Here is a 27,635-nt window from a genome sequence, read left to right as displayed (position 1 = left end):
GTCGTTCGGTCCCAGCGCCTGCCAACCTAGCAGTTCGAGAGCACCCCCGGGTGCAAGTAGATAAATAGGGACCGCTTACCAGCGGGAAGGTAAACGGCGTTTTCATGTGCTGCGCTGGCTCGCCAGATGCAGCTTGTCACGCTGGCCACGTGACCCGGAAGTGTCTGCGGACAGCGCTGGCTCCCGGCCTATAGAGTGAGATGAGCGCACAACCCTAGAGTCTGGCAAGACTGGCCCGTACGGGCAGGGGTACCTTTACCTTTAAACAGATTGAATTTTTCAACTGTATAGAATTGGTGGTGTCAGTCGATGGATACCCCATATAAGATTTGATCCCAGATCATGGTCCAAAGCTGGGATCCTCAATGTGGCACCTGTGGGCACCACATTCCCTCAAGCACTCCCCCTTCTTTGGTTCCCTCAATTTTAAAAAAATACCGTATTTTTTGCTCTATAAGACTCACTTTTCCCCTCCTAAAAAGTAAGGGGAAATGTGTGTGCGTCTTATGGAGTGAATGCAGGCTGCGCAGCTGTCCCAGAAGCCAGAACAGCAAGAGGGATTGCTGCTTTCACTGCGCAGCGATCCCTCTTGCTGTTCAGGCTTCTGAGATTCAGAATATATTTTTTTCTTGTTTTCCTCCTCCAAAAACTAGGTGCGTCTTGTGGTCTGGTGCGTCTTATAGAGCGAAAAGTATGGTAATTTTTGGCAGAGGTATGGTTCAACTCATCCCTTCGGATTTTTTTTACTGATAACCAGGGTTCCATGTGGCTGTGTTCATCCACAGGAAACTAATGATTGGCCTGCCAAGATGAGCGCTCCAACTGATTGGCCTGTGAGTGCTCCGACTGGAGAACAGCCTTACCAAAGGCATCATGGACTTTGAAGACGTTCAAACTCAGGACGAAAGAGAGAAACGAGCTAAGAGGAAGGCATGTTTGGCAAATCCTCACCGTGATCAACTCCTGCCCAGAAACCTATGTCCCCACTGTGGAAGGATGTGCGGATCCAAAATTGGCCTCCACAGTCACTTACAGACACAACTGTTAAGACCATATTCATGGAAGACAATCTTGGCTATGAGTGATCGCCAAAGAAGGAAATGATAATATATTTTCTGTGTTTGTTCATCTATAGGAAACTAATGATTGGCCTGCCAAGACCCATAAATGAATGTTTGCTTAAGATATAAATAGTTAACTTAAGGCATTCTTATTCCCCAGATATTCAATTACTAGGCGGGAACACCGGTTACACAGCGTCAACAGCTGATTTCCCATCATAAGGCCCAATATCTAAATATACATGTTGATTATGACTCAGAGCTTTCAGTCTTTAGAGGAAAAGCAAAAGTAAACTCTGAGATAATGAGTGGAGTGTTTAAAAAGAAGAATGGTTTGTCTAGTTCAGTGTTGCCTGCAGTAAACAAAAATGATTTAGGAGGACAAAACATTAGGACTCTGTTATCTGGGATCTGAAGCCATGAAAGCAGAATGGGGCTAGCTTGAGTGGCTGTGAGGAATACTTCCCGTGCTACGTTTTAAATGGGTACACAGTGCATACCAGTCTTCGCTGTGTGCGCCAATTTTCATGTAACATCATTAATGCAATCAGCATTCCCCTGAACCTTTTGATATAGTAAAAAGCAAGCACCAGAGCGCATCTGAATCCAGACAATGGGGAGGGTCTGTCCCCACTGTAGACTCAAGTCTGGTCCAGGAGTCTCACGACTTGCTGTACACATGGGGAGGAAAGTGCCAATCAGTATATGCAATGTTACTGGCCACCCGAGTCTCTGCCGAGTGGTGCACAAGTGTCAAGAGTTAATAATCATTAAATTATTATTATTATTATTATTATTATTATTATTATTATTATTATTATTATTATTAGTGTTCTTAGCACTTAACCAGGGTTTGGTGTTAATAATAATTATATTTTTTATTATTTATGGGTGACCTGCACTGACAGACTGGTACTCAAAACCTGTAACAGTATCATTTTTTTGGGGGGGGGGAATTATGTCTACTATTGATTACTTAGGGAAAAAGCTATATGTTTATGGAACATGACTGAACTTCTGTTCCATAAACTTATGTGTATATTGTAAAATTTCTGTAACAACCTTTCTTCTTATTTTTTTAAATAAAAACTTCAGGTACATTATGTGGCTATGTATTGGTGACACAACTTCTATTCAGGTAGAGGTGCCTGAAGTTGTTCATAGAATCATAGAATCATAGAGTTGGAAGAGACCACAAGGGCCATCGAGTCCAACCCCCTGCCAAGCAGGAAACACCATCAGAGCACTCCTGACATATGGTTGTCAAGCCTCTGCTTAAAGACCTCCAAAGTAGGAGACTCTACCACACTCCTTGGCAGCAAATTCCACTGTCGAACAGCTCTTACTGTCAGGAAGTTCTTCCTAATGTTTAGGTGGAATCTTCTTTCTTGTAGTTTGGATCCATTGCTCCGTGTCCGCTTCTCTGGAGCAGCAGAAAACAACCTTTCTCCCTCCTCTATGTGACATCCTTTTATATATTTGAACATGGCTATCATATCACCCCTTAACCTCCTCTTCTCCAGGCTAAACATGCCCAGCTCCCTTAGCCGTTCCTCATAAGGCATCGTTTCCAGGCCTTTGACCATTTTGGTTGCCCTCCTCTGGACACGTTCCAGTTTGTCAGTGTCCTTCTTGAACTGTGGTGCCCAGAACTGGACACAGTACTCCAGGTGAGGTCTGACCAGAGCAGAATACAGTGGCACTATTACTTCCCTTGATCTAGATGCTATACTCCTATTGATGCAGCCCAGAATTGCATTGGCTTTTTTAGCTGCCGCGTCACACTGTTGGCTCATGTCAAGTTTGTGGTCAACCAAGACTCCTAGATCCTTTTCACATGTACTGCTCTCAAGCCAGATGTCCCCCATCTTGTATTTGTGCCTCTCATTTTTTTTGCCCAAGTGCAATACTTTACATTTCTCCCTGTTAAAATTCATCTTGTTTGTTTTGGCCCAGTTCTCTAATTTGTCAAGGTCGTTTTGAAGTGTGATCCTGTCCTCTGGGGTGTTAGCCACCCCTCCCAGTTTGGTGTCATCTGCAAATTTGATCAGGATGCCCTTGAGTCCATCATCCAAGTCGTTGATAAAGATGTTGAATAAGACCGAGCCCAAGACAGAACCCTGTGGCACCCCACTAGTCACTCTTCTCCAGGATGAAGAGGAACCATTGATGAGCACCCTTTGGGTTCGGTCAGTCAGCCAGTTACAAATCCACTGAGTGGTAGCATAGTCAAGACCACATTTTACCAGCTTCTTTACAAGAATATCATGGGGCACCTTGTCAAATGCCTTGCTGAAATCAAGGTAGGCTACATCCACTGCATTCCCTTCATCTACCAGGCTTGTAATTCTGTCAAAAAACGAGATCAGGTTAGTCTGACATGACTTCATAGAATCATAGAATCATAGAATCATAGAGTTGGAAGAGACCACAAGGGCCATCGAGTCCAACCCCCTGCCAAGACTTATTTTTCAGAAATCCATGCTGACTATTGGTGATCACAGCATTCCTTTCTAGGTGCTCACAGACTGTTTGCTTAATGATCTGCTCCAGAATCTTCCCTGGTATTGATGTCAGACTGACTGGGCGGTAATTATTTGGGTCCTCTCTTTTCCCCTTTTTGAAAATAGGGACAACATTTGCCCTCCTCCAGTCTGCCGGGACTTCGCCTGTTCTCCAGGAATTCTCAAAGATGACTGCCAGTGGTTCTGAGATCACATCTGCCAGTTCTTTTAATACTCTTGGATGCAGTTCATCTGGCCCTGGAGACTTGAATACATCTAAACTAGCCAAATATTCTTGTACTATCTCCTTAGTTATTCTGGGCTGTGTTTCCTTTACTGAATCATTTGCTCCAAATTCTTCAGGTCGGGCATTGTTTTCTTTATCGGAGAAGACTGAGGCAAAGAAGGCATTGAGGAGTTCAGCCCTTTCTGTGTCCCCTGTTTGCATTTCACCATCTTCTCCTCTGAGTGACCCCACTGTTTCTTTGTTCTTCCTTTTGCTACGAACATACCCATAAAAGCCTTTTTTGTTGCTTTTAACCTCTCTAGCAAGCCTGAGTTCATTCTGTGCTTTAGCTTTTCTGACTTTGTGTCTACACGTGCTGGCTATTTGTTTCAATTCCTCTTTGGTGGTTTCCCCCCTTTTCCATTTTTTGTACACATCTTTTTTTAATCTTAACTCAGTTAAAAGTTCTTTAGATAGCCACCCTGGCTTCTTTAGGCACCTTCCATGTTTCCGTCTCATTGGTATTGCCTGACGTTGTGCTTTTACTATCTCCCTCTTAACAAACTCCCAGCCATCATGAACTCCCTTTCCTTTTAGTATTGCTGTCCATGGGATCTCACACAGCACTTCCCTAAGTTTTGTGAAGTCGGCTTTCTTAAAGTCAAGAAATTGAGTCCTAGTATGCTTGGCTGCTCCTTTCCGCTGTATAGTAAACTTCAGAAGAGCATGATCACTCACGCCTAATGATCCTTCCACATCTACCCCACTAACCAGGTCATCGACATTGGTTAGGACCAGATCTAAAATGGCTGTTCCTCTTGTTGCTTCTCCCACTTTCTGGACAATGAAGTTGTCTGCAAGGCCAGTGAGGAATCTGTTTGACCTTATGCTCTTGGCTGAGTTTGACGTCCAACAAATATCCGGGTAATTGAAGTCCCCCATTACTACTATCTCCCTTCCTTTTGCATGCTTGGCCATCTGTTCCAGGAAGGCATCATCTATGTCCTCCGTTTGGCTTGGGGATCTATAGTAAACTCCCACAATGAGGTCTCTGTTATTCTTCTCTCCCTTAATTTTGACCCAAATGCTCTCACTTTGGCTTTGAGGTTCTAAATCTTGGATCTCTTCACAGGTATACACATCCCTGACATATAACGCCACTCCTCCTCCTTTCTTGTCTGGTCTGTTTCTCTGAAATAGATTGTATCCCCCCATTATTACATTCCAATCGTGGGACTTATCCCACCAGGTTTCAGTGATGCCTATTATGTCATATTGTTGTTATCTGGTGATGTACCATATACAATAAAGCTAAAAGAAACAGTTGACAATAACACAACCATCAACAGCAGATAAATTTTGAAACACTGCAAGGTAGACGCCCACAGCAAAGACCTTCCAACTGGAAAAGCTCTTTGGAACAAAAATGTTTTCAGTTGTTTCTGGAAAGTGTAGATAGTGGGTACTTGTTGAATCTCGACAGAAATACTGTTCCACAGAACAGGGGCAAACACACTAAAAGTCTGGCACTGAGTTACTGCTATAGTGAATATCCAAAGTTTCATGAATGTTGATATTTACACCAGAAAGGTTGTCTAGTTAACTTTTTATGAATATCTGGATGGATGGAAGGATGGATCGACAGAGCTACCTTTTGTGACTGTCATACTTCCCAGTACCTCTGAATTTTTGAACATCCACAAGACGTTCTAGGATTGTCAAAACAGAATGAAATTGGGCGATCTGACTCAGACCTGTACTATTTTTTTTTAAAAAAACAAATAATTATATTTTATTAATAAACAAAAGAAATGAAAGAAAAAAGAGCATAAAGAAATACCGTTACGGCAGGTTGAAAGCAGTGTAAGGCTGTCCATTATCACTAAACTTGCTGTTCTAAAATGTTGTAAGAAATACATATTTTTCCATAAACCTGTTAAGCTGGTTTATATATATTACTTTATAATAAGTTAGCTGAATTGTAGTTACGATCAGTGCTCTTTTTCTAGAAAAAGATGTGCCAGAATTCACCCTGATCACCTCCCTTGTTCTCTTATAATGGCAATGGTGCCCACCTGAGAGGTACTGGAACTGAGTTCTGGTGAGTATCGGCTTTAAAAAAAGCCCTGGACCTAATTATCTCGATCCATTCAAATATAGTAGGAGATATGCTTCCGCCACCCACTTCTCGCACCCATTTTCTCATATATGTATTCTGGTTCTGATCCAAGTTTAGCCAAAGGTCATAGAATCTTGCAAGCACGCCTTTGTCCAAATGAGAGATCAATAGACCTGTGCAATTCTGATCCTCTTGAACAGTTCCTGGTAGATGGTACAAACAGGAGGTTCATTCAGTCCTAGGAAAGTCAGAATGTATGGCTAGAGGGTTGAGCAAGCACTGGTGGATCACAAGTTAGACAGGTCTGGCCTGTGTAAACACTGGGTCTTGTGATGGGAAACCAGCTGCTTATTTCCCATGTAATTGATGCTCCTGTTCAGTAATTGGATGCCTGGGGAACAAGAATGCATTAAGTCTGTATCTCTTGGGTGAACTTTTTCACGCATATCTCATAATACCATCACTATTTTTCTATAGAGGCAACAACTGTTTTGCGTGGGGGTTACGTTCCTGACACCCAGGCCCGTTGGAAGAGTGCACATAAGCCTGCCCCCCCTCTTTTCCAGCCACTTCTAGGTTGCGGCAATGTGCGTGTGTGCAGTTGTTTACATATTGAACACGCGCAAAACAGTCATTGCCCGCATCTCATATACATCAGCTCCACCTGGTACACAGGCTGAGACCTTACCTGCTCGCAGACTGCCTCGCCAGAGTGGTGCATGCTCTAGTTATCTCTTGCTTGGACTACTGCAATGTGCTCTATGTGGGGTTACCTTTGAAGGTGACCCGGAAACTACAACTAATCCAGAATGCGGCAGCTAGACTGGGGACTGGGAGCGGTCACTGAGACCATATAACCACCGGTCTTGAAAGACCTACATTGGCTCCCAGTACATTTCCGAGCACAATTCAAAGTGTTGGTGCTGACCTTTAAACGGCCTCTGTCCAGTATACCTGAAGGAGCGTCTCCACCCCCATCGTTCTACCTGGACACTGAGGTCTAGCGCCGAGGGCCTTCTGGCGGTTCCCTCACTGCGAGAAGCCAAGTTACAGGGAACCAGGCAGAGGGCCTTCTCGGTAGTGGCGCCCTCCCTGTGGAACGCCCTCCCACCAGATGTCAGAGAGAAAAACAACTATCTGACTTTTAGAAGACATCTGAAGACAGCCCTGTTTAGGGAAACTTTTAATGTTTAATAGTATTTTACTGTTCTGTTGGAAGCCACCCAGAGTGGCTGGGGAAACCCAGCCAGATGGGTGGGGTATAAATAATAATTTATTTATTATTATTATTAGTTTATATGAGACTTTTTTTTAAAAAAAAAGCAACAGTTTTCATTATGATTACAAATAAAGTTACAGTTATATCATCCATGTCGTCCAATGCAGGTGGCAATTACGAAGGCTAACTTACGTTATGTCTGGAAAAGCTACAGACTACTAATTTTGTGTAAGTGACTTTGAATTTCATTTTTTGAAGAAAGTAACTTCTTGTGTAAAGAAGGCTGGATGAGTAGGTACATTTGGAGAGGGCCATAATTCAGTGGAGGGGCACAAACCTTACATGCAAATAGTCCAGAGGTCCAATCCCTGGTGTCTCCAGAAAGGGCTGAGAATCATAGAATCATAGAATCCTAGAGTTGGAAGAGACCACAAGGGTCATCGAGTCCAACCCCCTGCCAAGCAGGAAACACCATCAGAGCACTCCTGACATATGGTTGTCAAGCCTCTGCTTAAAGACCTCCAAAGAGAAAGCTCCCTGAAGAGGGGCTGCCAGTCAATGTAGACATTACTCAGGTATTTGGACTCAGTATAAGGCTTCCTCTGTTCCTATGTTACCTACCTACAGGCAGTTTAAAGTAACCTCAAAATCAGACCCATATTTCAACTTTTTCTCAGTTAATTCCTTGAGCTTACAAAAGCATGTCTATTCAACAAACGTTTCCACTGCAGCAAGACAATAACTGCATACATCTCCCCTCTGGTTGCATGAGCATCATATTCTGGATTATTACAAAGACAACCAAGTTCTTCTTTTTTTCTGAAATCATATGACATATAGGAAAAAAACACACACCAATCATTTTATGGGGGAAGAGAAGACCGTGCTTCTGATGTCTCTCTTCCTGCCACAAAAAATTGTGAGTTTTTCTGTCACCAGTACTTGGAGCCTCTTTTTCAGCTGCTGCATTTACTCTAAATACATCTGAGTCTCCATTCATTAAAAAGCCATTTTAAAGGCATACACACACACACTGCCTTAGTGTTGATGCATATGGCTTTATCTAGAGGTACGCTACCAGAGTTAAGATGCATCGTCCCAATCAGATATTTGAGAACCTGTGTAGTCTCAAGTAGCTATATGTCACACTAGTCCTGAGAAGGAGCCAGAACCCATCAGCAATCAGCTCCATGAGCAACAGGGAGCCCCAGCTGATGAAGGGTCTCTCTACCCCAGCTAAAAGAGTCAAGGCAAGTTAAGCAGCAGAACGAGGAAGCCTCTTTGCTCTTTGGCCTAAACACAAACTAAGTTCCTCAATAAAGAAAAGAAAAGAAGTTATGCAGGTAGAAAGCGCTTTCCATTGTTTTGCACTGTCTGTCACACATACAACTATCTGCTTTCTGGACAAAAGTTGTGGGTGTATCTTGGTATCAGGTGTGTGTGTGCAGGAGCCAGGTCCTGTGACCAATAGGACTTTGCAGGACTGGGGCCTTCCTAAGTTTGTTCTGAAGAGGCAAGGCACAGCCTAACAGGTGAGGCCAATTGGTAACTCACAGCACCTGATGGCAAGAGCTCGGAAGGGATATAAGGTCAGCCTTTCCCTGCGGCTCTTTGCCACCGCAACACACTTCCTGCCTTGCTGTGTTTGGCTTCTTGCTTCCTGATCCTTGAACCTCAGCTTCTTGACTCCTTGCTTCTTGATCCTCGGACCCTTGACTTCGTGGCTTCCTCGGACCCTTGGCTTCTTGACTCCCGGCTCTCTGACCCTCAGACTCTTGGCTCTTGACTCCTGGCTTCTGGACCCCCGTTCCTGCTCCCACCCTGCCATCTTACCCCCGGTCCTGACGTCCCCTGCTGGGAATTCGATCGCCCGTGAACCGAGATGTGACACTTGGCTACAATGAGCTTCTGGCCCTGAGTGGAGATGTTCGTCCATTGAAGCCATGGTGGTCAACCTGGAGAAGCTGAGCAAGGAAGAGTGGTTGGTGGATGAGGACTTCAGGGATGTTATAGCTGTGTGTTCCACTCCTTGCTGTCATGGCGAATGGGGGTTAAAGCAGGGAATGAGGTGGTCACTCTGAGGAAGGGGGAAGTGATCCCTTAGAAGGGGCCCATTCCTTGGGTGATGAGCAGTTATCCTCTCATGCAAAGCATATTCCTCCAGAAGGGACACAGCTGGCACTGTGGTCTAAACCACTGAGCCGTTTGGGCTTGCCAATCAGAAGGTCGGAGGTTCGAATCTGTGTAATGGAGTGAGCTCCCTTTGCTCTGTCCCAGCTTCTGCTAACATAGCTGTTCGAAAGCACACCAGTGCAAGTAGATAAATAGGTACCGCTGTGGTGAGGAAGGTAAATGGCATATCCGTGCACACTGGCATTCGTCACAATGTTATATTGTGCCAGAAGCAGTTTAGTCATGCGGACACATGATCCGAAAAAGCTGTCTGTGGACAAACGCAGGCTCCTTTGGCCTGAAAAGTGAGATGAGCGCCATACCCCACAGTCGCCTTTGACTGGACTTAACCGTTCCAGGTGTCCTGGAAGTGACTTGAGGGGACCTTCAAGTTAAGCAGTTTGTCATATGGAATTGGTGTTAAAGATAAAAAGTCAGGAAAACCCCTAAGCATGTCCATGCCCTTGGGCACGCCTGGACTATCCTGGCCACTGCCCTCAACTTACAATGAAGCCATTAACTTTATTTGATCCTAGCACTGCTTACCAAATAAAACCTTTAAAAATAGTTTTGCAATCTTATTTTTGATGTTTATAAGCTGCTTTCGTTCACAATACATTACAATGAACATCTGCAGATGGGTGTGGCAGGGAGGCTTCTTTAGCCAGGCTGACAGAATGCAGCTTTTATGGCCAAAGTATAAGAAGCAATGGTTGTCCTATTGGGAGAGAGCCTGACTTCTGCCTCGGATTCCATTGTATCTGAAAGGCAAGCATAAGAATGCTGATCGGATCGGTTAAAATCTTTGGCCAGGAATTTTTCCAAAGCTTGCGTGTCTGGGCAAAGTGCCACTGCTATGAAGTCATTCTGATGTTTTAGAAGTTGACTGATCTCCCAGGATCAATAGTTCTGATTGTAATACCATCTGAAATTCAACTCTGCAGCATGTTGTGAGCAAAATGAAATGTTGCCTTCTACAAACATAAATGTGTCCCAAAGATGGCAATTACTGTTTGCTTAGGTAAAAGTTATTTTAAAACAATAAAACGTGCATGTTTAAACTTTATTTCATTTTGCTACACATGTACACGGTGGATGTAATACTGATGCACTGGACTGGAGGACTTTGCTATTGAGATAAATAACAGATGGGTTATGCCCTGTATGTGCCTAGTATAGTCTTCAATTCTTATTGCTTAAACTTCAATAATTAAAGCATCAGCCAAACTTCTCTTCAAGGGCTATAAAGCCCAGGGCAGCTAATACTTGCATGACCACTTTTAGGTCTGTCTGATTTACATATTAGGTTTTTTTTTTAAGGTATACACTTAAGGCATTTTAAGTGCACACTTGAAGAAATGTGAACATGGATAAAAATTCACGAACAAAAACATCATCATGAAGCCAAAACTGGCTGCAGCTCTGTGTCTACTGCATTCTCAGTGGGATAGCCAGATTTATCCTGTATTGTGTGTGAAAAATCCATACTAGAAGCACAAACAAGACAATGCAGTGCCACTACTGCAAACCAAATTAGAATTCAACCATTGCTCCTAAGGGCACTTCAGCTTACAATATTCAAAATCTTTAAAACTTGACTTTTCTTTAATAATAATAATTTATTATTTATACCCCACCCATCTGGCTGGGTTTCCCTACCCGCCTATCCTTCTCTCCTCCCTACTTTAGCTTAGCCTCCCATCTCCCATTTCCAATTTCCATCTCCTTACCTTCATTACTGTCCTCAGGGTTCATGCATGCAGACCAGGGTTGGGAAACCCATAGTCCTCCAAATGTTGTTTAGACTCTAGCCCCCATCTGCTCCAGCTAGTGTTGCCAATGGCCAAAGATGATGGTAGTTTTATTCCAGCAAAACCCAGAAGCTCATAGGTTCCCCATCCCAGCTTTAGACTATAGCTCCCATCAGGCCTGGCCAGAATGGTGAAATGTCAGGGATGATGAGAGCCCAACAGAAGGTGAAGGGGCACAGGTTTCCCATCCCAGTGTAAAGGCAGGAACAGTATCATCATTGTTCTATGTACAGGCCTTTAATAAATATTAAATAGTAGTTATGATGATGATTTTATTAAATGTGCATCTTTTAACTTTCCAGTTTGCAACCACAAACCTTTCCGGTCTGTCTTGTAATATTCCTTAAATTTTATTTTTCAGTTCAGCTTGCCTAAGACCTTTCATTCCCTGACAAATTTATAGGGCACTATCAAATTAAAAAATGAGAAATAGAATAGAAATGCCATATAAAACATCAAAAGGAGGAGGGGAGGAGCCAAAAATCAACTATAAAATCCAGCAGAGCTATAAAGCAATACTAAAGCCAGGCATAAAACATGCCGGAAATCCTGGGCAAATAGCATATTAAATCTTGCAATGTGCTAGGAGAAGTTGCCGCTCCCCAAAGCACAAACATTAAACATGCCTACCAACAGTTCTGTATGGTTCACCCTCTTCCTTATAGCTTTAGATTGTCAGCTCTAGTGGCGTTTGCCATGGCTGATCCAAAAGGATGTTCTGCAGCAGTTGCTACGAACTGTGCTGCAGCCCCGGACATGACCCACTCTTAGGCCAACAATGGTCATATCCTGAAGATTTCAAACAGTTGCCAGATAAGGCAATCAGTTAGGAATAAAAAGTTATCACAGCAAATGCTCTTAGAACAGAATGCTGAATTTTTATTTAACTCTTTTAATATAGCCTTTGCTGTATTAAAGCAAAGTCCTTGCCATGACTGCCGAAATTTCTTTGCTGCCCCCTCCCAACCGTAAATCACATCCTGGTAGTGAGGCAACGTAAAGATAAAAGGCACATCACATTGTCATATAGTGAAATATGGGGTTGGAGGGGGACAGGATTTTGTGTGGGTGTGTTTTGTTAGTATTGCAGCAATAATCTTAGTCTGTGCTGGATGCCAGTATGTGACTCCTCTCTTACACCAATTGCACTGACTGCTCTACATGGCTAAGGTCCAGAATGCCTAAAGGACCATCTCTCCCATATGAACCTTCTTGTCCACTGTGATCAGAAAGGCTCGGACACATTTCCCATCACTATCAGAAGTAGCATCACGTGGGAACAAAGGAAAGAGCATAACTGATCATGGATGTGGGATTCCCTGCCCAAGAATCAGACTTGCTTGCCCCTTCTTTGTCAATGTACTGCCACCTTTTTACGCTCTTCTGTCTTAACCAGCCATAACTTTGCATTTTGCTCTTTCCAGACATTGCTTTGCAGTTTTTAGGTGCTCTTTATTTGGTTTACCACCCAACCATGAATTGCTATAGTGTTGGTTTTTTAATAATAATAACTAGTCTGTTAATGTTTGTTTTTAGCTTAAGAGTTGGCCTACTTGAGTGTTTCATTATTTATTTATGTACTGAAATATCCACAATGCACATTTCCATAAAATATATTGAAGCAGTGTAAATCCAGGTGGTATATACACAATAGAAGCAATAAAAGCACCCTTTAAAAATTAATTAAAAATATCAGTAAATATTTATTAGAAGGACAAAGGATCCACATTCTTAAATAAATAAAATCTCAATCAAAGCCTTTTTTCATATTTATGCCTTTGAATCACAAAACTGGATGGTTTCTCATAGGTCATTATCTGGACTTCCCATCTCCCCAAACCCACCACTACCACTACTACTCTCCATTAGGGATGGACAAAGTCTTTTTTTTTCTTCTTCTCATTTTTCCAGTCTTAAGGTCAGTTAGCCACCTTTCCACATCAGTTTGCACTGGGGGGTTGGGGATGTACTTATGAAAATGTCCCACAATTTCAGTGCACATTTGGACAAGTAATTTCCCCTACTATAATGATACTATGTTCTTTCTACAAATACATGCACACTTTCCCCTTAGCAGACACATTCTTTGGCTGCAGAACTACATCACAAAATAGGGAGAAGCATGGATTTCGAAAGACTGCTGCAATTCGGTTCACATATTGCTTTGGGAAGTGCAAATTAGGCAGGTTTGTACTAAAATGTGAACGAAACCTAATTTCTCCCCCAACCCCACTTCATATCCAAGGCACAATAGATCTAAAATTCAAAGAAGGTCACTTCCAATTAAAAAGGATGGGGAAAGACCCTCTACCTGAGACACAGGAGGGCTTCTGCCTGTCAAGCATATACAGTGGTACCCCGCAAGACGAACGCCTCGCAAGACGGAAAACCCGCTAGACGAAAGGGTTTTCCGTTTTGGAGGCGCTTCGCAAAACGAATTTCCCTATGGGCTTGCTTCGCAAGACGACAGCCCATAGGGAAATCTCCGGGACAGCAGGGAAGCGCAGCGCGTCTTCCCCACTGTCCTCGGACCTCCTCCCGCCGCCCGGCATCGGAACGAAGCTCCGATGCCGGGCGGGGGGGGACGCCTCCTCCCGCCGCCCGGCATCGGAATGAAGCTCCGATGCCGGGCGGGGGGGGGGGCGGGGACACCTTCTCCCGCCGCCCAGCTTCGGATGGCTTTCCTGAAGACTTGGGGTGGGAGGAGGGTTTTCCTTCCCACCGCCAACATTCAGAATGCTGTTCTGAATGTTGGCGGTGGGGAGGAAAAACCCTCCTCCCACGCAAGCCCCGGGAACAGAGGGAAAGCGCTGCGCGCCTTCCCCTCTGTTCCCGTACCTGTCCTGAAGGCTTGCGGTGTGGAGAAAAGCCCTTCTCCGCACCGCCAGCCTGGCAAGCGGTTTCCCTAGGAACGCATTAATTGATTTTCAATGCATTCCTATGGGAAACCGTGCTTCGCAAGACGAAAAACTCTTAAGAAGAAAAAACTTGCGGAACGAATTAATTTCATCTTGCGAGGCACCACTGTATAAGACTGGGCTACATGGATGGTCTAAAGGGACGCGGGTGGCGCTGTGGGTTAAACCAAAGAGCCTAGGACTTGCTGATCAGAAGGTCAGCAGTTCGAATCCCCACGACGGGGTGAGCTCCTGTTTCTCGGTCCCTGCTCCTGCCAACCTAGCAGTTCGAAAACATGTCAAAGTGCAAGTAGATAAATAGGTACCGCTCCAGCGGGAAGGTAAATGGTGTTTCCGTGCGCTGCTCTGGTTCACCAGAAGCGGCTTAGTCATGCTGGGCACATGACCCAGAAGCTGTACGCCGGCTCCCTTGCCCAATAAAGCGAGATGAGTGCCGCAACCCCAGAGTCAGTCACGACTGGACCTAACGGTCAGGCGTCCCTTTACCTTTTTACATGGATGGTCTGGCCATGTGTGTGGCGTGTGTTTCTTTTTTGACAGCAGTCCAGCTACCTTTGCTGCGTAAACTTCCAAGTAAATTCCACAATGGCTCAGTGCAGCTTATTTAATTGCCAAATAGAGCATTTTAATTTGTGCATTTTATTTCAGGTTCATTGTCCAATGTTTTATGATAAACACATGGCAACCACAGGCTTGCTTTCACACAGTAATACCATATAAGGATGCTTACTTATTGGTTAATGATATATTCTGAGAAAGGTATCACACTGAGGTTTGGGTAGCCCTTTTTATGCTGATTTAAAAATGATATCCAGTGCTGGACAGCACACACACATGCTTATGTTGTGTGCCCTTTCTAATTTTATATCTCCACTTTACACTGAGTCAGAGCAGTTTGCTATTTATTGTGTCAGATTCCTCAACCTTTGCCTCACATCAGTTGCTGCAGGATGAATGCTCAATAAACATTGTCTAGAAGAATCCTGTATTTACTACTAGCAAGTCTGCTTAGTCTGGAAACTGTGCAGCCTAATCCTATGGTATGATTTACTCAGCAGCCAACCTAGCAGTTCGAAAGCACGTCAAAGTGCAAGTAGATAAATAGGTACCACTCCGGCGGGAAGTTAAACAGCGTTTCTGTGCGCTGCTCTGGTTTGCCAGAAGTGGCTTAGTCATGCTGGCCACATGACCTGGAAACTGTACGTCGGCTCCCTCAGCCAATAGAGCAAGATGAGCGCCACAACCCCAGAGTCGTCCGCGACTGGACTTAATAGTCAGGGGTCCCTTTACCTTTACCTTTAAGCCCCATTAAGGGATTTCAGCCCAAGTGCAATTGGACAGTGCCCCTCCCTCTAAAATCAAATCAGCGGGTCTCAAGTTAGTCAAAGCACCAATACCCTCCAATTCCATTACCTTTGATGGGACGCCGAAGGAACTAAGGTCCTGTTTAAAGGTGGTAAATTCTGGAAATGCATGGCTGAATCCCAAATGTTCATATATCAGTTCAGAAGTACAGGCTAGAAATTCACATCCCCAGTGTCTACTTTTCTACATTTTTGTATGTGTTAATAGGAAAAAGCATTTAGGTCATGTGATTTTCCACACCTGAAGAACGAAGTGGTGCAGCCCAGAAATATTCTAAATATTTCCTAGGTGCTGTTGGGTGAACTAGGTCTAATTGGTGCAGGTTTGTGGGCTGCTGTGTCATGCTCTATATCCCTAGGATAATGGACCCAAATCAGTGTAGCATTACAGCTAGGGCATTAGGACTGTACTTCAGGGATGTAACTTAAGCATGAGAGATAAATTTAATGGACTGGAATATAAATTTTAAAAAGGAACAACTTGTAATTACCTCCCTCTCTACATACACAACTCAGTAGTTTGTAAGATGTTTCTCCCACTGCAGTTAAAACACTTTCTCCTCCACCAACCACCTCTGTTCTGAAATTAAGGTACTCATCACAGTAGTATGCTAACTTCAAGTTTGTAATAGCACTGGTCTCCCATAGTTTCAAAACTAGTCCCTGGAAAGTAGATTTTAAACAGGAATTACTATTTGTTTGAACAGGTCATCTGAATAGGGATTTAGGGTTTACTCAGTTTGATGCTTTGACTATGATAAAATAAATTGAACTGAGATTAAGGCATGACCCAGGTCACACAGAGATAAAGTATTTTTCTCTAATGTTCAAAATACTGCTCAAAACAACATTTTTGAAAAATAGGAAATGTACTCAATGCAAGTCCGTAGTGATTGTCTCACTCCAAGGCTCACAAGAATAGATTCATTGACACGACACAGAAACATTTTCTTTCCTTTTTTATTATAATTGTTTCACTTTAATACATCACAAAAAAGAAATATAAAACAAACTTAAAACTCCTACTGAAGTTATTCAAATGCTGCTACAGACTTTAAACTGTCATTACTGTTTTTTAAATAAAGTTTAAAAACTTCCCAGTTTGAGATAAATACTTCCTTTTATTTATTTTTTATTCTTTCTGATAAATTATCTAATTCCATGTATTCAATGATTTTTTGAGTCCACTCTAATCTAGAAGGGACTTTAGCACTTTTCCAGTTTGTCTTAATGAGTATTCTTGCTGCAACTGTAGCATAAAGAAAACATTTTCAAGTACGTATACTATATTTATATTTTGGAAAGTTGTTCGCTTTCCATCTCTTCTCCATACATTGGACACCTCATAAAATATGATGGTTCCTGAAACTGAGGTGTTTTTTTTTACTATGTTTGAACACCACCGAATGTCATTTGGAATCAGTGTGGTGGACTAAGTCATTCCAAATTGCATGCATTTGGACACCTCTTACCAAATTTTGCATTATGGTTCCCAAGATCAAGAAGTAAGTTTATGTTTCCCTATAATTGAAAGACATGATGACTCAAGAGGGCAGACTGAACCTTTAAAAACTGAACAGGTATGGGTGCTTCTTAAGATATCGTCACAAAAATTTGCATGGTGGTTCCTGACATAGAGATGCAGGTTTTGCTTTGGCTGCAATTAAATGCCATTTTGAATCAAGATGAATGACTAAACCTTTCAAAGCTGCACTGATTCCTAACTCACCAACTGTCAGAAATCTTTCCCAGTGTTTAATTGCTGAGTGCTCACCAAAGTAAAACAGAACAAAACCTACAACTCCCTATAGGCAGAAAACTAGCAAAGAACGGGGTGGGGTAGAGTTATTGCTCTGAAATGTTAATATTTTACTTGCAGGATGTTATTTTAAAATTGTTTTTTACACATTGGCAGGAAGGGGCATTCAAATACAACACCACCTCCTAAACTGCTGCCTGAAATACTACATACAGAAGGAAAGGGGAACCAGTGGCCCTCCAGATGTTGTTGGACTACAAATCCTATCATCCTCCAGCACTGGCCTTACAAGCTGGGGCAGGGGGCTGATGGGAGTTGTAGTACGAAATCTTCTGGAGGGCCCATAGGTTTCTGCCCCCCCTTCTGTATGTAAAACGCAGTAGTTCCTCATTTGTGGAATGCTCACCCCAGGAAGGCTCAGCTGGCACCATTATTGCATATCTTTATGTGCCTTGCAAAAACATTTCTCTATAACCAGGCCTTTAATCTCGTAACTATCTGAGACCTTTAGAAGTGGGCAGGAATTCTCTCTCCTCTTGGTTTTAAAGTATCTGTGTTGGGTTGGGCTCTACTGTCTGTTTGTTTGTCTGGTCGTAAATTGCTGTGGGTTGCGCTGGGCAAGATAAAGTGACTAACAAACTCAATAAAGAATAAGACAAGCAGATCCCATGTTCCAAAAGCTCGTTACATGAAAATTTCACTTACCCAAACACAATGAATTAGTACCCAAACCTCACTATACACTCCACAGACCTGAGTGTAGCACTCTAAACGAGTAAGCAACCTTTAAAAAGCATTGCTTTTTTGTGTGTTTTCCTAGTCCGCTGTAGCCATTTTGCCAGGATCCATGTGGGAAAGGAGGGAAGAGATCGGACAAATAAGAGAGCAATTTTCCCCTTGTTTTCCTTTTGCAAGGTTTCAAAGGGTTTTCCTGGGTTTTCTCATCATTCTGGGGTGTGTGTGTATGTGTGTATGTCTCAAAATCCCATGGTTGGGAAGCATTAGAAATTTCCCCATAGGAATCAATGGGAAACCTAGACTCATCATGCGAACAATCGCCCAGCAAACAATTTCCTAGGAACACACTGTGTCCAGAGAGCAGACCCTGTGTGCAATAATACTAATAATTCTACCACATATTTGTGAGCCAGGCGACTTTCCACTAAGTGGCAAAACCTTACATAGCTGAAGGTCCCAGGTTTAATCCCTCGGAGGGCATTCTCCAAGTAAGACAGGGAAAGGAATGCCCCACTCCTCCACCTTAAAAACAAACAAACCCTGGAGAGCTGCTGCCAGTCAGTGTAGGCAGCCCTGAGCTAGGCAAACCTGACTTGGCATAGAGCAGCTGCCTAATTTTGTCTCATTCATTGCTCTGTTTCATTAAAAATTGTGCACCCCTTGACTATTAAAAAAGCAAATACAGTGGTACCTCGCAAGACGAATGCCTCGCAAGACAAATGCCGCGCAAGACGAAAGAGTTTTCCGTTTTTTGAGTCGTTCCGCAAGACGAATTTCCCTATGGAAACGAAACGTCTTGCGAGTCCTTGCGAGTTTGTTTCCTTTTTCTTAAAGCCACTAAGCCGCTAATAGCCGCTAATAGCCGTGCTTCGCAAAACGAAAAAACCGCAAGACGAAGAGACTCATGGAACGGATTAATTTCGTCTTGCGAGGCACCACTGTACACACCTCAAAGTGGTTTGCAATTATTATTATTATTATTTGGGGAACTTTTTAATGTTTGATATTTTATTATGTTTTATATGTGTTTGAAGCTGCCAAGAGTGGCTGGGGCAACCCAGTCAGACGGGAGGGGTATAAATAGTAAAAATATTATTATTGAGTAGGACGTCCCTATTTTCATCAGAGGAAAGGTTGGAGGCTATTGATCATGGTGCTGTTTAATAATAATTAAAAGTCAACAAAACATTTAAAATAACAACACCACTTACCGTATTTTCCCGTGTATAAGACTAGGGTTTTTTTATCCAAAAAATAGGTTTAAAATTGGGGGTTGTCTTATACATGTGTAGTGCTGAGGTGTGTTTTCTTAACTTGGAGTCCCCCAAAATAGGGGCCGTCTTTTACATGGGGGAGTCTTATACGCTTTTCATTATCACTATTATTTTTACAGGAAAAGACTTATTATTTTATATTTTTAAAATAATAACACATTATCATTACCATTTTTACAGAAAAACTTATTATATTAGATCTTTAAAATAACAAAAAAAATCTTTATTATTTCTACAGAAAACAAAACTTATTATTTTTATATTATATATTTAAAATAATATATATTGTTTTTGTACATCGATTCATTTCTTGGAGTTAAGAATAGGACTAGGATAAATTGTGTTCGCTGAGCCCGTATTTTATACAGTCTGTATGTGATGTTTGTTTGTTTGTGAATGTGTGGTGTGGTGTGCCTAATAAAGGATTTATTATTAATTATTAATTATTATTATTTAAAATAATATTATTATTATTTAAAATTATAATAATAACAAAAACTACCATCACCATTACCATTTTTACAGAAAAACAAAAACGACGGGGGCGTGAGGAAAGCCCACAACCTTACTTTTAAAAACACGCCTGCGAGGAGTTGGAAAGGCGGCGCTTGGAAGGGACTGGAATTTACCTCAGCCGCTTCTCTCCCGACTGGGCCTCTCTCCCCGCCGCGCGCTCGGCCGGGCCCCGCCCCGCTTCCCCCGGCGCGCCGTCACTTCCGCCAGGCGGGTCCCGGCGCGCGGGGGGACCCTTTTTGGTGACGGGCGCAAGGCGGCGTCGAGCGGCTGGTGCTCGGGGATGGCGGCCGGGATGGGGCCGCGGCGTCGGCAGCGGCTCCTGCGCCTCGCGCACCTCCTCCGGGCCCCCGCTGCTGCTGCCGGCGGCGGCCGCCGCTGGGCTTCCGCCTTGCCGCTGAAGGGAAGCGCCCGGCCCCTGCGCTGATGGGGAGCGGGAGCGGCGGTTGCGAAAGAAGACGAAGAAAAAGACGACGGCGGCGGAGGAGGCGGAGGAGGAGGCGACCGCAGCAGCAGCAGCAGCACGAGCAGCAGCAGCAGCAGCAGCACCGCTAGTGCCGGACCGAGGGGCGGCGGCTTCCGTTTTTGTATTTTAAGCGGGTGGTGGGGGGGGGGGTTTCGGGAGGGGAAGCCTCGCCCGCGGAGAAGCGGGGGCTGGGAGCCAGCGAAGAGGCCCGTCGAGGGGATGTGGCGGTGGATCCGGCAGCAGCTGGTAGGTGGGGCGTTGGGGTGGGGAGGGGGGGGGTCTCTCCTCAGGAAAAGGGGGCTCGCTTTTGCCCCCCCCCCGAGGAAAGTGTGTATAGGGGGGGGTCCTCTTCAACTTTCTCTTCTCTCTTACTTCGCCCCTCCCTCTTTTCCTGTGTCACACCTGGTCCCGTTCCCAACCTTTTTTGTGTGTGTGGGGGGGGGGGGTTCCCTGCAACTTACTTTCTTACTTCGCCCCCCTCCTTCTTTTTCTGAGGCGGGTGTCGCACCTGGTCCCGTTCCCGTGCTTTTTGTGTGTGGGGGGGTGTCTTCTCCTCACTCCCCCTCCTCAAATAATATACTGTATTCTCTCTCCCCCCCCTTCCTGCCTTCATTAGTTTCTTGCTTTCTTTCTCTCCCCGCCCCACTTGTTACTTTTCCAGTGGTGAATTGGGGGGGGGGCTAACTACTCCACCCCCCAATAAAACCTGCCTGCTTTCAACTTCAGCACCTGCTAAGTGGGTCCTCTTTCCGCCCACCTCACCCAGCTTTTTGCGCCCTGTTCCCTTTAAGTTTTTAGGACTAAGCCTGAAATGGCTTTTCTTAAGGGTGCGTCAGTTTGCACATGTATGTGTGCTCTCTGGGGAGATGTGGGACATCTTGTAGCTAGCTTCCTGCTCGGTGACAAATCTGAGTTTGCCCAGCCTAGTGTGTTAAAAAATGCTTCCTTGTGGTTTGTGGCGGCTGAATCTTCTTCTTTTTTCTCTTTCTGCTCGCTGTTGTCTCCCCACAGGTGCAATTTCCTACTTTCAAATTTAAGCATTTTGGTTGAGCCAGTTTAGTAGCAGTAGGTGAAGGAAACAGATATAGGGAAAGTTAGGTTGGGGGCCAGGTGGAGAAGGAAGTAGCCTGGGGGTACTCACAAGCCTGAAGGTGTTTGTGGGGGCAAGATTTTTACTCTACAATGTGACCTATAATTTTATTTAATATTGAATGTAATATTTTATTTTCCATTATTCCTTCTAGAGAGTAGACACTTAGGATCCCGTTGTTTCTTGAATGAATCATGGGGTGAGGTCTGCAGTTCTTGGGCTGATGATAACAGCTTGCAATTGCCAGCAAGTTCTGGCTTTTTAACCAAGATGTTACGATTCAAAATAATTTGTATCTGATCCAAGAATGCAACTATGATAAATGGCAGTGATACTTGACCAGAAAGTCATTGTTGGGTCTTCCCTGATTGCTTGACCAGGGATTAGGATCACTTTTGTGCAATGGCAAAAGTTTAAGCCTATTGGAAGTTTGTAAATACTGTATTTGAATAAGATTCTTTTGGCTGCTACAGGCTGCAAGCCAACTTCAAAAAGTTTTAGAAAGCTCTGGTACAGAGGGTCAGGACTGTTGCCTCTTGCCTATTTCCCTCTTAGAAGAAGAAGAATTTTATTATTTATACCCCGCCCACCTGGCTGGTTTTCCCCCAACCACTCTGGGCGACTCCCAACAGATTAAAAACAGAATAAAACATCAAACATTAAAAACTTCCCTAGACAGGGATGCCTTCAGAACAAGAGAGAGAGAAGATTATCTTCTAACAGCCGCTTCAGCTTCATTTCTCAATACTCAGGCTCTTGAAAACTGTTACAACAAAATAAGTAAAGTAATAAATGTAATTCAAAATGCAACAACTTCCTGCTTTTTGGAACAAAGTGTTGGATTGATAGTAATGACTTAAGGGGAGTTGCGTCCTAATGCGTTACACGCCTACACAACAGTGACATGATATGGTAACAGACAGTAAATCTGCAGCTTGTTTACAAGGGAAGAAACAACTATGGATATCAGCTGTCTGCTCATATAAGTCATCTAGGAAGTAAACCACAACAATGTACTTAAATTTATAGAACGCTATACTAAATGAATAAAAACGTTTCAAGTACAGTATATTATATTTGCTTAGATCCTGTTTGTTTTGCAATTGATTATATTTGCATTTACTGCATGCCTTGGCTTTTATACCATGGTTAAAGTAGCATGTGGTTTATTTATAAATATCCTAGGAATCTTTATAATTGTTCTAAAAGAATTTGAGAGAGGCAGCTTTTTGCAAACTGCCCATATAGTGATGCATTTTCAGTTGGAGCTTCAGTTTATATTGGTTGTCAGTACAATGATACTTTATCGCATTGAGACGATACTAGGAACAATTCTTTATGAAAGGGTTATTTTTGTCCCTGTGCAGTTTGCTAATCTGTTGTCTAGGATGGATTCGTTTTTATTATACTACAGCTGTTGGGAAAGGTTTTTCAGATTTTTTGGTTTATCTTGGCTGCCTTAATATTTTAGATATGACTGATACTTGGTCTTGTATTTCACTTACATATAGCTGTTTTTATTTATGGGTTCAGCTAACTAATAGCTTCCTAACACATAAATCTTGAAACTATTGTATGTGTGTAGGGTGGCACTAGCATGCTATGATAGATCTGCTAATGGGCTGTGAGAAATAGCTTAAAGACTCATGTGAGTCGAAAGCACCCAACCAGATGCTTCTCTGTACTGTACAGTTCACTCCTCTGGCTTTTCCTTCTTCCAAGTCAGCTGTCATGCTCAGAACTGTGACCCTCTTAGAAAAAATATGTGTTAGACTCCTCTAGTGTAACTCAGTTTAAGCTTTTTTGCATCTGAGTGCAGTGTGTCTCTCATTTTAATTCAGAAAAGCAAACCCTGAGTTTTAAATAATAGTAGCTACACTGGGCACTCTCTGTGGAAAGGCAGGCATAAAGTTGTACATCTCAGCAGTGGGAACCCTGCTCTAAACAGGGAGCAGAGAAAGATAATTATTTTTAGTTGCATTCTAATAGTTCACATTTTGGCCCCCTGGCCATTATATTTAACTGAACTATGTCAATTTTATGACCAAAAGTTTTATGTGTGTTTGGTGGAGGGAACTTGGTTTTTATTTTTTGCCTTTTTAAAAAAACAAACAAATCTTTGGTTGTGCATTTTGGTCACTTGCATATGAACAACCAGATATCTTTTCCTTTTAACATTACAATGAGTAATTTTTACATGGAGCTAACTTTATTCATTCATTATTATGATATTACCAGATACTACAGTGGTACCTCGGGTTAAGTACTTAATTCGTTCTGGAGGTCCGTTCTTAACCTGAAACTGTTCTTAACCTGAAGCACCACTTTAGCTAATGGGGCCTCCAGCTGCCGCTGCGCCGCCGGAGCACAATTTCTGTTCTCGTCCTGAAGCAAAGTTCTTAACCCGAGGTAATATTTCTGGGTTAGCAGAGTCTGTAACCTGAAGCTTCTGTAACCCGAGGTACCACTGTATAATAAGCTAAATGTGGTGCTGAGACAATGCTTTATCTGCAAGCTCAAAAGCTGGGGGTTTTGCATGTAATAAATGCATGTTTGATTGACTTGGTTTTTTTGCAAACCTCTACCCTCATGGGAGAGCTTCTTTGTTAGGATAGTCAATTTTCTTAGCTTTCACATTGCAGCACTTACTACCTGTGATATCCCACAGGGCTATTTCTTCAAAGCCAGGTTGTTCTCTTCCTCTGTTTTTGTTGTTGGTGGTGGTGGTGGTTGCTGCTGCTGCTGCTGCTGCTGCAGCAGCAGCAGCAAGGTATGTAACACTTCCTGAATAGCAGGGAAGAAGAATAACTCATCAAGGTGTGGAGATGAATGTTCCTTGAATAGGGAAGAGATACCTGTCAGTAGAGACAAGGTGTGGGTAGCATACTTGTTAAAAACACAGTGGGAAGAATGTTTACTTTGGATTTGAAAAACAGATGTAAGCTGAGCAAAAGTTGAATTTGTGTGTTGGAAGCAGCAGTTCATAAGGAGGATTTATTAAAATTTATTAAAATTAGTGTTTCAGTACAATGAGACAGGGAATTTAAAGTTAAAGGCAATTAGATCCTTTAGCCTCATCGAACTTCAGACATCCCTGGGGTCTAGACTAGACCCCACATGGTGAACAATTTAATGTGATGGATGGGATACTTCATGGCATAGGGTCTTGAATTGTAAGATCAGTGTGCCCCGTTGAAACCAATAGCTGTTCCACTCCTCCAGCTTGTCACAATAGCACTTGCAATGGCTATATAGGGAGCTTGTGTGTGTGCACTTGCCAAAGATTGGCTATCTGCAGTGCAAAGTAGAAGAGTCAGCACAGTCGATTGTTCTGAAATTGGATTAAAATCCAAGGCTTAATGCAGTTGCCAAGAGTGTAGAAGTTAAGTCAGATTCAGTGATGAGAGCATGAATAAAATTTTGAGCAACCATAGCAAAGAGGAAGGTTTGATAACTTAATTATTTCATTTATTTAACCGGATTGTTTTTGTAGCATCCAGATAATACCATTTACCTATTTGCATTTGCATTCCTTGAGAAATGGAATGGTGGTTCTTTCCTATTGCTCCCTTTTAATTCTGAACTCTGATGGTGAATACCGTAAAAATGGAGCCAAAATGGGGTCACTGAGAAGCCAGAAGGGAAAAATCTGCATTCTTGTGGGAAACCTGATAGTTACAAGAAGTACATTAAAAATATATTTAAAAACCCATACCCACCTTAAGAGCCCAATGAGCATGCCCAGCAAAATGCTGTGTAATAAGCATATTGTATGTTTGTTGAGGGTGGGAGGGGAATTGAAAAGCAGGTGGAGTAGAATTGAGTCTCCTAGTGGAGAACATGGTTGGTTGGAACCCTGAACAGAACTCCTAACATTTGTTGCAGGTCCCACTCGTATTATTATTAATGAGATTCCAGCTACAGAACACTTATGACTGGGGTGAGGAAAATCAGGGGTCAAAAGCACCTTCCCAAGCAACTTGGAAGGATATAGAATCCCAAAATTATTTTATTTTCTAATGGTCATTGATTTTTGCCAGAGTGTTATATCATGTACCACTGGCTTATTAGCATTTACTGTCTTGCAAAGAAGCCAATTCTAGTGTCTCACTGTTCTCTGAAATAATAATTGAAAGAGTTGTTTGCTTTCATTATAATGCATAAACATGTATGATGGTGCTGTCAGAATGTCCAAACAGAATAACAACCTCACATCTTTGCAAACAGGCACCAAGATCTGCAAATGCTTTGCTATAGAGTTCAGTTAGGAAGTAGGAGTTTTTCTTTACAGTGTTCTTTTACTCCTCCTAATTTATATAATAAAGGAGAATGACAATCACAATTTATTGTACAGCTGTTAAACGCCTACATCTAGCACTTCTATATGGCAGTGAGCACTACAGTTTCTATATACACAGTTTAATCTTGTGTCTATGATTTTTTTTATTCGATGTGTTCCTTACATATGTTTACTGTATATCCTGCCTTTCTCCAAGTGTACATGAGGCATCTCACTATATAAAAAAGGACTGGTATAGCAAAATGATAATATATCACTGTGGCATGCAGTGACGGGCCAAGTGTACATGGCTGCCACAACTGGGAAGGCCCCTCCTTTCTGCCCATCCATAACATCTCAGATGGCAAGGGCACACAGAGGACAGTCTCCATAGAGGGGCAGAGTTCTCAGGCTTGTTCATATGCAAGGAGACGATTCAGGGATGCCCTGGCCTCAGACAGTTAGTTGATTTAAAGGTCAAAGCCAGTGCATTAAATCCAGTCCAGGAACAAATTGGCTGTCAGCGCAGTTAGTAAAGGATTGGAGTAATATGCTCTGATCTCATAGTCCCTTCCCAAACCCTGGGAACCCCATGGGGAGCATGTTACAGTAGTCCAACTTGGAGGAGACTAGAGTATGTATGAATGAATGAATGACTAAACTAAGTTTGGTTCCTGCTCAGAAGCATGCAGCTGTCTTTCCAGATCAACCTGATTAGAGACAATTCTACCCCACACCTGAGTATCTAGGAGTACTCCGAAATGGCAAATCTCTTACTTTAGAGGAAATATAACCCCAATCAGGACAAGTTGAACACCACTCCAGGGGTCATCAAATTTCCCAGTCAACAGTACTTCCATCTCATTTGGATTAAGTCCCCACCACCACCACCACCACCAAATCTGTCTGGTCCAAAATGGCATTATTCAGTTATACAGTGAGAAAACTTTTCACATCCTCATGTTATGTGTAGAGATTTGAGAGAAAACATCAGGATACAAACAAATTTGTCACTATATGAGTCTAAATCTACTTTTTGCCAGGATTAATCTTTGCTGTATAGTTCTAATCATCAAAAAGCAGAAGTATCTGTAGGCATTACTTTTTCAAAATATTTTTGTATTACTTTTCGTTTAAATTGATTCTGTGACAGTTTACAATAAAAATAACGCAGTACATAAGAGCAACGTAATGGAATTTAAAAAATCTAATATTGTAATGGAGATTACAGAGCTGGTACTAGAATAAAGAAAGGAGGAAATAAATAAGATGAATTCCAGAAGTTCAAGATCCTACAGCAGTTGTTGGAGTCATTTCAAGTCCCATTTCAAGTCCCATTAGAAGAGTGACTGGCGGGGTGACACAGGGTTCTGTCTTGGGCCCGGTCTTATTCAACATCTTTATCAACGACTTGGATGATGGACTCAAGGGCATCCTGATCAAATTTGCAGATGACACCAAACTGGGAGGGGTGGCTAACACCCCAGAGGACAGGATCACACTTCAAAACGACCTTGACAGATTAGAGAACTGGGCAAAAATAAACAAGATGAATTTTAACAGGGAGAAATGTAAAGTATTGCACTTGGGCAAAAAAAATGAGAGGCACATATACAAGATGGGTGACACCTGGCTTGAGAGCAGTACATGTGAAAAGGATCTAGGAGTCTTGGTTGACCACAAACTTGACATGAGCCAACAGTGTGACGCGGCAGCTAAAAAAGCCAATGCAATTCTGGGCTGCATCAATAGGAGTATAGCATCTAGATCAAGGGAAGTAATAGTGCCACTGTATTCTGCTCTGGTCAGACCTCACCTGGAGTACTGTGTCCAGTTCTGGGCACCACAGTTCAAGAAGGACACTGACAAACTGGAACGTGTCCAGAGGAGGGCAACCAAAATGGTCAAGGAACGGCTAAGGGAGCTGGGCATGTTTAGCCTGGAGAAGAGCAGGTTAAGGGGTGATATGATAGCCATGTTCAAATATATAAAAGGATGTCATATAGAGGAGAGAGAAAGGTTGTTTTCTGCTGCTCCAGAGAAGCGGACACGGAGCAATGGATCCAAACTACAAGAAAGAAGATTCCACCTAAACATTAAGAAGAACTTCCTGACAGTAAGA

At 42.9% G+C, this 27,635-nt stretch overlaps 1 protein-coding gene and 1 long non-coding RNA gene across 12 annotated transcripts in view; one reads left to right on the top strand and one right to left on the bottom strand.

The window, feature by feature from the left end:
* Positions 1-19,856, bottom strand: part of LOC309533396 — a 40,561-nt gene extending 20,705 nt beyond the window's left edge. The window contains exon 1 of the long non-coding RNA XR_014220209.1: positions 19,795-19,856. This is a non-coding gene — a long non-coding RNA (uncharacterized lncRNA). The remainder of the gene's footprint in view (positions 1-19,794) is intronic.
* A 166-nt stretch (positions 19,857-20,022) lies between these two features.
* Positions 20,023-27,635, top strand: part of ATP11B (ATPase phospholipid transporting 11B (putative)) — an 86,625-nt gene continuing 79,012 nt past the window's right edge. For 4 of the 11 annotated variants that reach the window (XR_014220093.1, XM_082223945.1, XM_082223946.1 and 1 more), the window contains exon 1: positions 20,023-20,390. Coding sequence is in view for 9 of the 11 variants with exons in the window: in XM_082223945.1 (XP_082080071.1) it covers positions 20,364-20,390 (27 nt within the window). In the remaining 2 variants the exon portion in view is untranslated. The remainder of the gene's footprint in view (positions 20,391-27,635) is intronic. The other 7 variants (XR_014220094.1, XM_082223944.1, XM_082223949.1 and 4 more) reach the window with 3 other exon arrangements.

This window comes from Podarcis vaucheri (assembly GCF_965113315.1).
Source record: "Podarcis vaucheri genome assembly, chromosome: 5".
NCBI classification, from domain to species: domain Eukaryota; kingdom Metazoa; phylum Chordata; class Lepidosauria; order Squamata; family Lacertidae; genus Podarcis; species Podarcis vaucheri.
Note: the sequence above shows the minus strand (reverse complement) of the source record. Positions and strands in the feature narration are given on the sequence as shown.